The 14,436-nt window shown below is 34.5% G+C and overlaps 1 protein-coding gene across 3 annotated transcripts; it reads right to left on the reverse strand.

Moving 5' to 3' along the window:
- Positions 1–2,293: 2,293 nt before the first annotated feature.
- LOC121264970 (katanin p80 WD40 repeat-containing subunit B1 homolog KTN80.2-like) lies at positions 2,294–13,114 on the reverse strand. Of its 3 annotated transcripts, XM_041168385.1 has the most exons (18): positions 12,729–13,114; positions 11,972–12,102; positions 11,437–11,554; positions 10,881–11,107; positions 10,666–10,768; positions 9,839–9,909; positions 9,115–9,189; positions 8,886–9,029; positions 8,581–8,764; positions 5,970–6,494; positions 5,660–5,716; positions 5,440–5,573; positions 4,765–4,893; positions 4,407–4,481; positions 4,210–4,322; positions 3,635–3,751; positions 3,453–3,521; positions 2,294–2,790 (listed from the first exon to the last, which is right to left on the reverse strand). In XM_041168385.1, exons 1-18 carry the CDS (start codon positions 12,751–12,753, stop codon positions 2,733–2,735), a joined length of 2,355 nt encoding a protein of 784 aa, XP_041024319.1. In that variant the 5' UTR covers positions 12,754–13,114; the 3' UTR covers positions 2,294–2,732. The 3 variants fall into 3 exon arrangements, 2 of the variants coding, with proteins under 2 accessions (XP_041024319.1, XP_041024321.1); XR_005940586.1 differs by lacking the exon at positions 2,294–2,790 and having other exon boundaries at positions 3,635–3,747; XM_041168387.1 differs by lacking the exons at positions 11,972–12,102; positions 12,729–13,114 and having other exon boundaries at positions 11,444–11,554.
- Between the last annotated feature and the right edge of the window lie 1,322 nt (positions 13,115–14,436).

Genomic DNA, 14,436 nt, shown 5'->3' on the forward strand with positions numbered 1-14,436 from the left:
CGTACCTCGAGAAGAACCTCCAACCGAACTCTTACCAGAAGCCATCAAAGCACGAGTACAGAAAGCACAAAGGAAGAGAAGAAGAAGAGAAAATGAGAAATGGGAGCAAGAAACCAGAATAGACTTGTGCAAGAAGACTCTGGCAATAAATAGTCAGCGACTGTTGATAAAAGAAAAGGAGTATCGTTGGGAAGCCGTATCAACTTCTGACAAAAAGCGTGGGAATCATGACGTGGAACCCGAAACGTCATCACCATCACTAAACAAATCATCATGGGTAGCAAAGACTCGCGGGGTGGTTAAAGGGGGAATACGAACTCGGGCTCAAATCATGAGGCCCAAGACTTAACCTCATCGACAACAATAGTTATAAAGCCCAAACCCCGAGAATGCCTGAAATTAAAGTCCCTTGGCATAATATGCCATGAGATTTTACAGGGTAATTGGAAGGGTCTAAATACTCCCAACAGATTGCAAGGTGCCAACAAGGGCTCGGCCCTCCACAGCCTAACAAGACGTATGAGGCCTAAATACCCATCTAAGCCAATAGGGTTCGAGCTAAACTGATAAGGAAGGCTCCTGTCCATTACCCCAGCACGGTTAAGGATATTTATCCTCTCGAAACAGACATATAACTCTAAAAGATTGAGATTCAATTTTCAAAGGATAGATAAGGTGGTTAAACCCAATGGATAAGAAAAGAGTGAGAGGGTTATTTAAAGGGATCAAGTACGTAAAATACTCAAGAAATGATTTGGCCTAGAGATTACTCTGACTATTACTGACTTAAGCATCAGAGGCTCCCCTTCTCCGCCCCGGTGCCTTTTATCCTTTGGTTGCAGGAGATCGTGGGTGATAAGTGGTGAAACACGTCCTCAACAACTTCACTACTATTCACAAAGTATTCAATAATATTCATAAATTATTCACTACTATTTACAGATCATCTAAGATACTTGTAGTATCCAAACAGGTGCATGAGTAAGCTAATAGATGGACACAAATGATTTCAAGCCTGCATCCAGAGAATAGAAGTGTAAGTAGGTTTGGATAGTGAGTTGAGTTGAGATGAGATGAGATGAGAGTATTTTGAAAAAAATTGAAAGTATTTTTATTATATTTTGAGTTGAGATGAGATGAGAGTATTTTTATTATATTTTGTATGAAAATTTGAAAAAAATATAATGATTAGATAAGTTTATTATCCAAATAAGGCCACTAAACTTTATTTGTTTTCATAAATTATTTCATCTCATCTAATCATTACAAATTTTTCAAACACTCAAACAAAATATAATAAACAATTCAATTTTTTTAAATTTAAAAATAAAAATTATATTAAAAAATTATATTCTAATAATATTTTATATAACTTTTAACTTTCATTTCATCTATTCAACAACACTTCCATTAAATAGTTCAACACAAGGATAGACACATGAATAGTAAAAGTACTGATCATAGACACCACTCTTAAAAAATATATATATTATTAATTTTTGGATTTATTTGAATTTTTTTTCTTTGATGGGTTTGAAAAAAAAAATTATAATACTTTATTTAAGTGTTAGGTAAAAAGTAGTAAAAAAAAAAAAAAGGGTAATGATACATTTACACCTCTTTTACTACTGCTTTACTATTTAATTTTTTTCTTTTTGTTATTTGAATCTAGATTAAAAATCTCAGAACATGACTTTCTTGTACAATGTAGAAGAAAACAAATTCAATCAATCAATATAATCATACAATCTAATTAAAAATAAATTCAATTCTATAAAAATTGACTCAAAAAGTAAAAAAATGTCAATTTTTATAGAATTAAATTTATTTTTAATTAAATTACATGATTATGTTGGTTGATTGAATTTATTTTCTTTTAGATTATGCAAGATTATTTTATGAGATTTTCAATAGAGATTCAAAGAGCAAAAGGTAAAAAAAATAAATAGTTGGATAGTAAAACAGTGGTAAAGGAAATGTAAGACTATCATTACCCAAATAATAATAGTTAGGATTAGCTATTAGTTGACACATCTACGATCTAAACATTGGACAATTCCTAGAAACCGATCGCTTATGAAAAAGAGTGGCAAAGTGGAAGAACAAATGACGTTTAAAAAACTCCAAACATGGTTGAGTGACACATCTCACCTTCAGAAAAAAGAAGAAAAAAAACTTAAAGACATTGTGGATGATTATGCTCTCTAGATTGTTGAACAGTCCAAGAATGTGGCAGCTTCAACCTTAAATTCTAAAAATTTCCTTACAGCTTGGTCTTAGTTTCATTTCCATGTAATGAACTGCAGCTGTGCAGGAGAAAAATATATTTATATACTTCAGTGAATACATTTAAATGCATTATACATATGAATTAGGAATTGGCACATGATTACAAACAATCGAACCAAAGGTAGAAATGATATTATCCACATCAAGGAATCAAAATTTGTGGATTATACACAGCCGGAAGACCAACCAAGATTGGAATGACAACTACCAAGTATTCAAGCCCTTAAAATGGCGACAAGTAAGATGTTGCATTGCTCTTTGCTAAAAAAGGCAAGGGATGATGAGACAAGACTTAGAGATTAGAATAAAATGGCCTCATGTGATAATCTATAACTCAGATGTGAGATCCATAGTATCATCCTATATGCAGTCCCCTCCAAAGGGTGTCAGTTGAGCCAGCCCTTTTCGCCAGCAGAAATTCGTTTACATGGCATCATCGATTATCATTCTTGAAGAACTAGATTCAATTCCTGAGCAGATTTTGCCAGCAGACCACCCTTCCTGCAGTAAATTCAAGACAAAAGATTGTCTATTTTGTCTCTTATTAAATTTGTAAGGAAAGAGACTGCCCAGGCAAATAGGGCATTCCACTTGTTAAAAAACTATGCAATGGTGTCCCAGGACTTGCGAATGATCACTAGCCACAATGTACTTGAAAACAAGAAAGCTACCCAAACATGAAACATGGCTATGGATTTTGGTAAGGCAATCAAGTCATGTGGGTCGCACATATTCGCAATATGGGAACAGGTATTAAGGAATGCCATTCTGATGAAGGCGGAAGGACCAGGATTTACCTATCTCGGCTTTCCAAATATTACTATACTACAAATTGTTCACGTTTTCTTCTTTCAAAACAAAGATCAGGGGTTGGGTTTCAGCCATTCAGATATCAGGGATAATTCTAATTGCCACATTTCTCAAACCCTTCCAATTCCTAATATTATTCTGCCTTACTTTTCATGTCAGCACTGCAACCTTCCCCCCTCCCTTTCCTTATTCTTTGCTTGGGCATTATTGCATGAGGCATGTCCAGAAAACAAAATTCTAAATCCTCGTATGAAATCCTTATCAAAGGAAAAACCTAAAATGAAAACTTTAGCATACACTATTCTGAGCAAATAGTACTTCTTGAAGTGTGAAACTCAAGATCACCCGTTTACCTTGCAAGTGCTGGGAGAATTTTCCGAATCTTTTGCAGCTGGATAAAACACTGCTTACAGCATGCTAGCCTGTGTTTAAATTTTGGATAAAGTCATTTCATCGCACCAAATAATTCTCAATCACCCTTACCCACCAAAGAAAGTAAAAGCAAAATGCCCATATTAGTATAAAAATAAGAAACCTTTGCTCTGCCTGAAGATCAACACCAACAGCAGGAGGTGCTGAAATGGTTGAGCGTATGACCGGGCCAAAGGCAGCTACAAGCTTCAATAGCATCTCCAATGACATATTTGCCTGCCTATAACAGTAGCGGCATAAGAATATATATTAGAACTTATCTGTCAACCCCAGTGAAATAGGAGAAATTACCACCTCTCCCTCAATCTAGCACGTGGTAGGTTAAACAGCACAAAATATTATTTGGCTAACTTTTTCGTTGACATTTCTAAAATATCAACAATATGGAGTTCTACAAGCAATAATTAAATACTATATACAAGAAATCCTAAGTATCATTTTCTCTTTCCTGAGGCTGAATTCCTTTCCCTACAAATTAAAGTGCCAAAAGGTCAAGGAATTATACTTCTTGTGAACCTGAACCATGTGAGAGAACCCCGTAATATAAAATATCCGCAGCTCTAGTTGTAGGGTGATGGATTGTGAGGACTACACTATGACAACATAAAATTCCAACTCAAAAATCTTCCAGCCCCTGGCATTAGAATCTGCTCCCCATCTTATGCATGAAACAAGTACCTTTCTACCTTGCTATCGAGCAACCCCAAAAGTACAGGAAGAAAGCATGAAAATAGATCTAAGGTGAGAATCTCCATTTTCTCCATGAGAACACTGGTCACATCTGCTTGCACCTGCAACAATATCAAATGAATGTTAGATAAACAAAATATGCGTGAAAAAAGCAGCACACTCGAACTCTTCCAACAAATACCCACAGAATGATCTGGCAACTTCCTCAGTGCACTAATAGCACCTTTGATATCATTCCGCTCCCAGAAATGCCGCACCACCTGTAAGCCCACACTAAGAAAAATGTGACTTCCATTGCAAAACAACTTTAGAAAGAAATCGTGTAATTTAATGTATGGTCCTTGAACAACATTTGGTAAAAAATTGTTCTTCTTTATGTCTTTCCCTAATCTTTGAACCAGCAAGAAGTTTTTTTAATTACCATAAACAGAAATATACAGAGGATGAATTTGCATCTCTCAGGTGGCATGGTAAATGTGGTAACAACTAGCAAATCAATGGGATGCATGGGCATGACTATTCAATCTGCTCAACCAAGGTTACCTGTAATTTTGTTAAGCGGGAGCGAAGGGTACTTAGGAATACTTCATGAGTTTCCATGAGACCTTCGGTAGTAGCATCCCTATCGCTTGCAGAAGTTGAGTTCCATCTAGACGTTTGAGGTTCTCCTTTCTGCTAATTACAAAACAATGCGAAACGATAATTGGATGATTTAGCTTATCCAAAAGTTGGTGTGTCCCTATGAGTTTATTTGACCTAGAACTAACTGTTTCAATAACGCTGGGGGTCTCCCACAGTAAATAATATAGTGTTTCCAGAACAGGAAAAATTTGGGGAAACAGGGACTGATTTTTACCCTCAGTAGTCAGTTAGATATTTTTTAACATTCAATAAATTTATTTCTCCACATTATGTAACAGTTGAAAAAAGAGTAACCATCAAATGGAAAACTTGGATTAGTAACTGGGAGGTTTCCTAATAAAGCAATATGATTGAGGGCCAATTCAAATACTTCTATATTTATAGCAGCAAAGTCCTAGCTTTGACAATGTCTGATCACTTCTTAAAATTGGGACCTAGACTATAATCAGAATCTGCAAAAGTAGTAGAGATGCCACTATTGATATATGCCTACACTAATATGCTCTAGAAAAGCACTTAACAAAAAAAGAAATATGCTCTAGAAAAGCTTTCCTATTACAGCTGCAAAATGTTTACCGGTATGGTGGGAGTTATATCCTTTTCAGGTATCACACAAGACCCTGTAGATGCTTGATCTTCATTGCCATTCACGTTGTCTCTCCTTTCAAACCTCTCAACAAGAGACCGGGTCCTTCCTCGTACAACTGCAACTGCCAGATGGAATTTTTTAAAAGAGTCAAGATCTATCCCAATTGCATTTTCTATTAAACAACACAGTTGGGGAGCAATAGCAAACCTCCATTGACAATTTTAACAGAACTTGGCCCTTTGCTGCAATTGAGGGACTCATCGCCTGAAATATAATAAGAAAACTACTTATTAACAGATACAAACCATAAATCTGTTTCACATATCATCAATGCTGGAATTACGTAATGTGACGAAAGCCATACAAGAAAAAAATTAAGTAGAATAGATGCATCTATCAGAAAGGTAATTGTTGCAACCATCACAAAGTGGTTTCATAACATCCACAAAAGACTGCCTTTTTACACAAAGAAGACAAGTGATATGTTATATTAAAAGAAATATCAGGATATACTTACAGCTTTCCTTAGTAGAGGGTTTTTGCGGTGACACAATGTTTTCAAAGTTCTCATCAACACCTTCAATATTAGAATGTTTTTCTTCACAGTATTCTTTACATCCATCTTCTGATGCAAGTTTGGGTTGGAAATTTGAATTCATTTCACCATCTAGATCTTTTGCCACATTGCTCAAAGATCCACTTTCATGAGTTTCTGTCAGCCTCTCAACATCAAATTTGCCATTTGATGGCCTCCGTACATGAGCTGGTTTGAGCAACATACCACGTTTTGTCCTTGCAAAGGCTATAGATTCTTTTCCAGAATTGGCCTCATCTCTTCCACCCAGACTGTCCCTAGGCACAATGCTAGGCACAACAAATGTCTTATCAAGTGCTTTTTCATTAGATCTTGCATTTAACCCTATGGCAGAACTTCGCTTCTGAGTTGGCAGACAATAGATTTCCTTTGAATCTGATGGGGGTGCCACTTTTGGAGAATTGAAGGACTCAACTCTCGGGTAGGCAACAGGCTTTCCACCAGTAGCTTCATAATAAAGAGGAAACAGCACATTTGATGAAGTAGGATGAATAAAGGGAAAACAAATGCACAAAACATCTATATGTTCAAAATATGTCAGCTTATGGGTTAGTGCTTGTGTGTCAAAGTAAAATCGAATGAAGTCTTCATCTACCATACACCACACTCCATGTCCTAGGCCTCCACATCAGATTAATTTGGGTAACCCAAATCCTTTCTCTCTATCAACAGAAAACTAAACATCTCAGAATTAAACGCAGCCATGACTTGGGTGATGTTTTGGCAACAGGAAGTTTTTTAAAATTTTCTCAAAATTTCCATACTCACTCCAAACATATTTAAACCAAAACAATCTCAGTTTTTTTTTTTTTCATCAAGACATTTTATCATGATTTCCACAACCAAAAACTAAGACAACTTTCACAAAATATGTTTCTTGTAGCTTTATGAATCTTCATCCGTTTTACTGTAGAGCCCAAATATGTTTGATTTGTTAGCTTTGGAGAGTCAATAATTTTCCTGTAGATTTTATAATTTCCTATTAACATTTCATTTAAAATAAATGAATTTCTAAACGACTCTTACGGGCCAGTTTGGATCTCAAACCCATCTCAATTCATCTCAACCCATCTTATCTAATCATTACAACTTTTCCTAATTCCAACACAAAATATAATAAACAATTCAATTTTTTCAAATCCCAAAATAATAATAATATTAAAAAATAATATTCTAAAAATATTTTATTCAACTTTCATCTCAACTCAACTCAAATCAACTCAACATCCAAACGCAACCTTAATATTGTAAATCTAAAGAGTTGTGAAACTTAAAAAAACAAAAAAAAAAAAAATCTTACCAAAACAGTTGTGAAACTTGTGAAAATTCAATCATGGATGATTTCCAAGATTTAAAAGAACGTAGGATTTCGTTTTGACAGGTGATTGATCTGTAAATTAGTATTCAGAAACAATATTTTGTGTTTTCTTTTGTTTCTATTTTGTTAATGCTACTTATAAAAAAATTTATTAGTTTGTTAACACTAAATGGATTGATTCTAATTTCAATATTTTAATTAAGTTGTAAATCTAAATATATTTCTCATGCATGCTTTGGCACCACCATTAAAAAATCGTGGTTCTGTCCCTGCTTGTAACTTGGACTGGAGTCGATAATGTGCTGCAAAAGGCAGCAAGGTTTTCTCTACTCTCTGGATTTCTCATCCATCCATCAATTTGACAAATTATTAGAAGTTAAATATTTTGCCTCTATTTCATGAAAAACTATAGATATCATACATGGAAACAGCTTTGAGCGTTGGGCGTTAACCTACCCATTCATTCATGAGGGGACCACTATGCTATTTTACCAAAAGCAATGAACTGGTCCTATAATATGTATAATGGCTTTTTGCTACATTTGTATGTGTCCCATTACTGCCAAAGACATATGTTTAAGCATTTTGGGGGTGCTATGGACTCACAATTTCTTTGATAACCACCTCCCTTACGCTTGCGTGAACAGCATACTGTTGTATTCCTATGTCTACCTAGACAAGGTCACATGCAATCACAATCTGTCCATGCCTCCATTAAGTAAGCTCAGCCAACATAAAATGCTACGCATCTAGAATAAACTCTCTAACTACAGAGGAAGACAAGTTTTTAGAGGAAAGGGAAGCCATCTCCAATATCTGTCATAAAAGACATGCCTAACACGGAAAAAACAAAATGAAAAAAGTCATTGAAGTCATAACTAGGAGAGAAGTTTTCTTTGACTCAACTTTTCTTTCTTTTTATTGTTTCCCCTCTCTTTCTATATACTTCATTGAGGGGGTAAGAAAATCAAACCAAAATAGATAACCCTGCCATGAAGCTTCTAAGGAAACTGAAGTCAGAAATCTGCATTTATAAGATGTTGGACAAATCAAAGATACCACATGCTTGGATATGAACAATTTTTACAATTGATGCACAAGCAGAAATTAACAAGAGTATTAAAAACTGATGATTATAGTGAATCATCAACATCAGTATAAATAAGATACATGTTAAAGATATATATATAGCTTCAAAAACAAATAACAACTTACAATCCATATATATGTTCTTTATCCCTTGTGTCTCATAATCAGGAGATATGCACAGCAGAGCAGAAGTTGACCTGATACCACTTCCTACTTTCTCAGAAGAATGACTTCCGTGAAAATTAAGGTTAATTTTCTGTGTAGAGTCATTTTGTTCAGGTATTGAATTAGTGGAATATGGTTCAATAAGCTGTCACAGAGAATACAGTCCAAATTAACTTCAAGATTTGTAGAAAATTATAAAGATCAAATTTTCAAAAGCAGAAGTTAGAAAAAAGTAACCAGTTACAAGAAAAGATAAAGGTGAATACTGATATATCTGCCGCCCAAACTCCAACAGAATTCTGATAGTATGAGCAAGCTAGAAGTTTTCCATCATGAATGCATAAGTCACCAAGTGTTGACCATCCCATATCAACAGCATCATGACATATTACAGGTTCCCATGAGTAAACCTACAATTTACAAACATGGATATATAATTATCACGAACCATCTTCATATGATCCCACAAAAGTTCAGGATGTGGACAACCCAAACCTTCAAACTGTCTTCCACCCCTGAAAACAGGGTCCTCCCATCAGGATGAAAGGCAATTGCGCGTACTCCCGTAGCCTGGAAAGGATTAACTTATTTTTCATTGACAAGTAGGATTATACCTTAACTACTATTATCAATCAGAACATCATCAAATTAAGAAGGGAAGATAAAGAGATCTTTCTAGCTAAACCAAAGACTGGATTTTAATTAAATTAAAGTAAAAAGGGAGGCTTGGGTTATGTCTTTTGAATTTGAGTGTAACCCCAGCAAAAGAATGGACCTATACAATATTTGGATTTACAAAGCACCTTTCAGATTAGAGATCATGGGCATGTTCGTATTGCTCAACATTTTCAGTTATTTAGAATTATTTTTCATTTTCCACCAAAAAATGTTTTAAGCACAAAAAACTGTCCGTCGCCCAAATAAAAATGATCTCTTCATTAGCTTCATTTTTTGTGTTAAGAAAACATAAAAACCAAAACGTTCACAAAAGCCCTAAAAAACATGTCCTACAAAAATTTGTTCCCAAAACATATTTACCACAGGCAACACCCCTTTTGCAAACATTAAGAAAAACTATAAAAAACCCTGTTTCCAAACATATATTTTACAGGTTCCAATACTATCAAACATATAAAAAAACATCACAAAAGATTTTCTCAATGATTACAATAATCTCAAAAAATATTCATATCCAAACAAGACCCACATCATTGTATACCTCAGGTCTGGTAGATCCAATCAGCTCAAAGCTTTCAAGATCCCAGAATTTCACAGTTCCGTCAGCTGAACCTGCAAAAATATTTGCATTTTACAACAGCATTCTAATTACTACATAAACAATAAGTGAGAAAAAAATGATTTCAGGAGGAAAACAATAAGTGAGAAAAAAACTGATTTCAGGAGGCAAGGGAAAGGAATAAAAAATATGTTACCTATTGACATTATATGTTACTAATAAGAGCAATTCTAGGTGGCTTTCACAGCATAACCATCCTACTCCCCACCCCAAAAAAGAAAAAGTAAAGAAAAAGTTGCAGGCATTAAATTCCTTAAGTTGCAGAATAATACAGGATAAAATTTTCATCCCACTAGAGAATTAGGCCCTGTTTGGATGATGAGATGAGATGAGATTTGATGTTGAGATCTTATCTCATCTCAACATCCAAACATCACTCAAACACAAACACTTTTCTATTTCAAATCTTCAACTTTTTCATCTAATCATTACAATTTTCCCAAACTTCCAAACAAAACACAAAAAATAATTTAACTTTTTCAAATCTCAAAACAAAAATAATATTCTAACAATATTTTAACTTTACAATATTTTTATTCAACTTTTTCTTTCATTTTCCAAAATCCCTTAAAATATCTTAACTCAAACCATTTCACTACTATTCACAGATTTTTCACCTCATCTTATCTTATTTCAATATCCAAACGAGGCCTACAGACTATTTCAGAAACTCCTCAACCATGTAGAGCCATTTTTCCTCTAATACGTCAATTTAAGTCTTAAATTCAAGCTTTGGATCAGATGCTCACCAGTGGCCAAGAGAAACTCGAGGGGATGGAAATCTATCGATCGAATATGTCCTTCATGGAACTTAAAATCATGTAAGAGCTTTCCAGCCGTTAGGTCCCAAACCTGTTCAGCAGTAAGAGGAAGTTTCTGATTAGACATAGAAAAAAAAAAAAAAAAAAAAAAAAAAACAAAAATCATACTGCAAGCTGCACTCTAGAAGTGTGATCCATTATACCTTTACAACATTATCCAATCCACCCGAAACCACCCATCGACCATCAGGAGTGAATTTTATTGTACTAATGCCTTGAGTATGACCCCTATATGTGTGGATGCATCCTTTCTTTCTGATATCCCAGATCTTTAGGTTAGTATCGCTGGAACCAGACGCAAAGAACTCTCCAAACGGATGAAATTCAAAACCAGTGCAGTTGGATCTGTGTCCAGTAAGAGTTCGAACCACTACACTTCAATAACAATAATTAACAGATTAGAATTTACTCACAACCTAGTCCTACAATTCACGTAACAACCAAACACTGCAAATCTGTAGATTCCAACCCAGAAAGAAATGAAAGGGAACTCAAAATAGCACTTCAAGATAATTATATCAAGTCAAGCCCACTATGTATGTGATAATGATCTATATTTTTTTAATAAGTATGTGATACGATCTATAGAAAGCTTGTACAATTTGTTGTTATTTGGAATAAAGAGAGCAATGTAGAAATTCATTCAATCCAAGAACTCATTTTAATAAAAATAAGAAACCGGTCCAGGAAATGATTTACTCTTTACTTCCTCCAAATCCCAGAGCTTTATCATGCCATTAGAAGCTCCTGCAAGCACCAAAACTTCTGCCGAATCAAAAGCTACAGATTCAACAGGACTTGTATGACCACACAGGCTCTGCACATATTCACACAAAAGGGGGAAAAAAGTCATTTTGCCATAATAGGAAATGTTCCGGCAAATGTAAGACCCTTGTCCAACAAGGTTTTAAAAGACCGTACAAGAAGGGTAATTAATACAAAAATCAGTTAAATAAAATAGTGATTTCAAAATATTAATCCATACACAACGTTTGAAAACAATGCACATTCTGCTCATCCCATAATGTGAACATGTAGATCAAAACCAAAATTGGCCATGAAATGGTCACTACACGGCCATACAATTGAAGTTGTAATGCACTTAAATTCTCCACCGGTAAGAACCGTTTAGAACCCCAATCTGCATCAAAAGGACTCTCTAATGCGATAGCAAATTCACCTAGCCAATTTCTTAAGTACAAGTAATGCAGAGGAACAGAACTTGAACTCTTACCATTACAGAATTGGGTTTCCCGATCGTCCAAAGATTAACTTTATGGTCATCCCCGCCAGTAATAAAAAGACGGCAGCCCTTCTTCCCAATATTCGCGCAGTTCACACTGGCCGAATGAGCCACAAATTCCTCTAGTATTCAATATAGTCAAGAAATCACACGGCCCAACATACAAAGCGCGTCAGCTTATGCTTTTCTTTGTTAGTTATATTATTTGAACTAAAAAAACATCATCTATTAAAAGTATTGGTTATGATGAGAGTTATTTAGAATCGAATGCCTCTTTTCTTTTTTTTTTATCGGTTTTAGACAGTAATGCTTCTTTAATTGCTGAGAATATTGAAGAAAGAACAAATTAACTGAAAAATATTTAACCACGGCCGAGAATTCAAAATCCTCTGTACAACTAAGCGTAAAGGTTAATATCAATTCAAACACCATATCTCTCTTCTCTTCGCCTCCATTTTCCTTTTGTAAGCAACCAAATAGAGCCTAAACGAATCCTTCAATTAACTAAAAAAGACCCAAAACAGAAAGTCAGTTAACATAGTCCCAAAAAAATGAAACTACAATATAAAAGTTCAGGTCACCAAAAAATGATTTTCCAGCTGAAATTTGAACACAGAATTTCCAAATGAAGCTCAAATGCTGACAACAAGAAACCTATAATTAGGAATATATAACTCAAATTCAGAGATGACTCAAGCTGTGAATACAAACAAAAACAATCTTGAAAACTAAAAATAAAGAGGGATACGCAGCTTATATCCACGCTTGGCCATTTTCCTGGAAGCAAGCTGAGAAATCTGAATCCGTCCCGAAGCTAAAAAGAAAACAACGAGATCGAGAAATGTCAGAGTCGGTTTTGAAGCGACGGAGGAAACTGCTTTTACATGTAGAACTAATTAAACTTGGCCGAAGAAGAGGTGCAAAAAAAGAATAGGAATTTGAATTCGGATGGGTAACTGGCAAGCGGTAGAACAAGATTTCGTAGATTCAACAGTTTTCTTTCCACTGTTGTAAAAACAGCTCACGGACCGACCGAAACAACCAAAAACAAACACAGTTCCACGAGAAAGAGTGAAAGAATGAAAGAAACGACAGAGGGAAAGAGACAACGAGGGAGAGGTTGTCTGAACACTCAGCGCAGGTCCTGCTGAATTTCTATTAGTTCTGGAAAATACGAAATTACATATATGCCCAAGGATACAGGCCCTTACAGCACTGTCAGTACACGTATTTGCGAAGTCTTTCCGACCATATTTTATTTACTTAACATAATTTAATTTAAAAGATAATTTAAATTTTAAATATTAAATTTTATAAATTAAATTACACAACGTGAATAGTGTGGGGTGTAAATATCTTTAATAATTTTTTTTTTAATTTTGGATAATACATAATAGAAATATTTATTAATATTTACTGGACCTAGAATATTAATATTTATACAAAATCAAACTATTTTATTTCATTTTATTTCATATAATCATTATAATTTTTTTAAAATTTTTTAAAAAATATAAAAAATAATTTAATTTTTTAAATTTTAAAATATTAAAAAAATATATTATAATAATATTTTATTTAATTTTTAATAAAATATCTCATCCCATTTTATCTAAATGACATGCCTTAGGGTGAGTGGACAGTAAGAGACATTCCTTAATAAACAATGGTTTTTGTTTTGGCATGGGGGTTGTAGTTGAGGCCGTGGTTTATGAGAAAGACATGTAACTCACGTAACTTCATTTTTCAATAAAATATAAATAGTTTGCTAGCTCTAAAAGAAGAGTTTGATAAAGACATTTTACTGATAAAACACCATGAAGTCTGGTAAATGTACCAACCAATATGGAAACAGACAAAGGAAAGGAATAGCCTGTTTTAAAAAGTCTTGTGCAATGGATTATGCTACCATGCCTTCTTCAATCCTCCATCAATCACTTCCATGGCAGGAAAGATCTGAGAGCTTGCGCCATTTGTGCTTGGAAAGATCAGATTTTGGCCAATCAAAGTCCAAAAGTGATCTGTATTGAATTAGGTATTCGATAGTCATCTTAGCTTTTAGCTACAGTACCTCAACATATATATATATATATATATATGTAGATGAACAATAACTTAAACAACCAGACAGCATACCTGAACAATTATTTTATTTTTCTCATCTTGACTCTCTTCTTCCTTGTGTTTTGGACGTGTTTTGCATGCAGAGTTGGATCTCCTCGGACACCCAAGGGATAGCTTCCTTCCGGCACAAGCACAATTTAGAAAGGGCTCGGGGGTGGTCTGGGGACCCTCCAATGCTTAAGTTAGACTTGGTTTGGTTGCCCAGATGAGATAATTTGAGTTGTACTTCATCTTTCATCTGTCTATCCAAACGGCAGAATACAAAATTTTATCTCATCTCTGAATTTTCAACCATTGTTACAGTAACACTACAGTAACGATACAGTACTACT

Source organism: Juglans microcarpa x Juglans regia, chromosome 5D (assembly GCF_004785595.1).
Source record: "Juglans microcarpa x Juglans regia isolate MS1-56 chromosome 5D, Jm3101_v1.0, whole genome shotgun sequence".
Taxonomy (NCBI): Eukaryota; Viridiplantae; Streptophyta; class Magnoliopsida; order Fagales; family Juglandaceae; genus Juglans; species Juglans microcarpa x Juglans regia.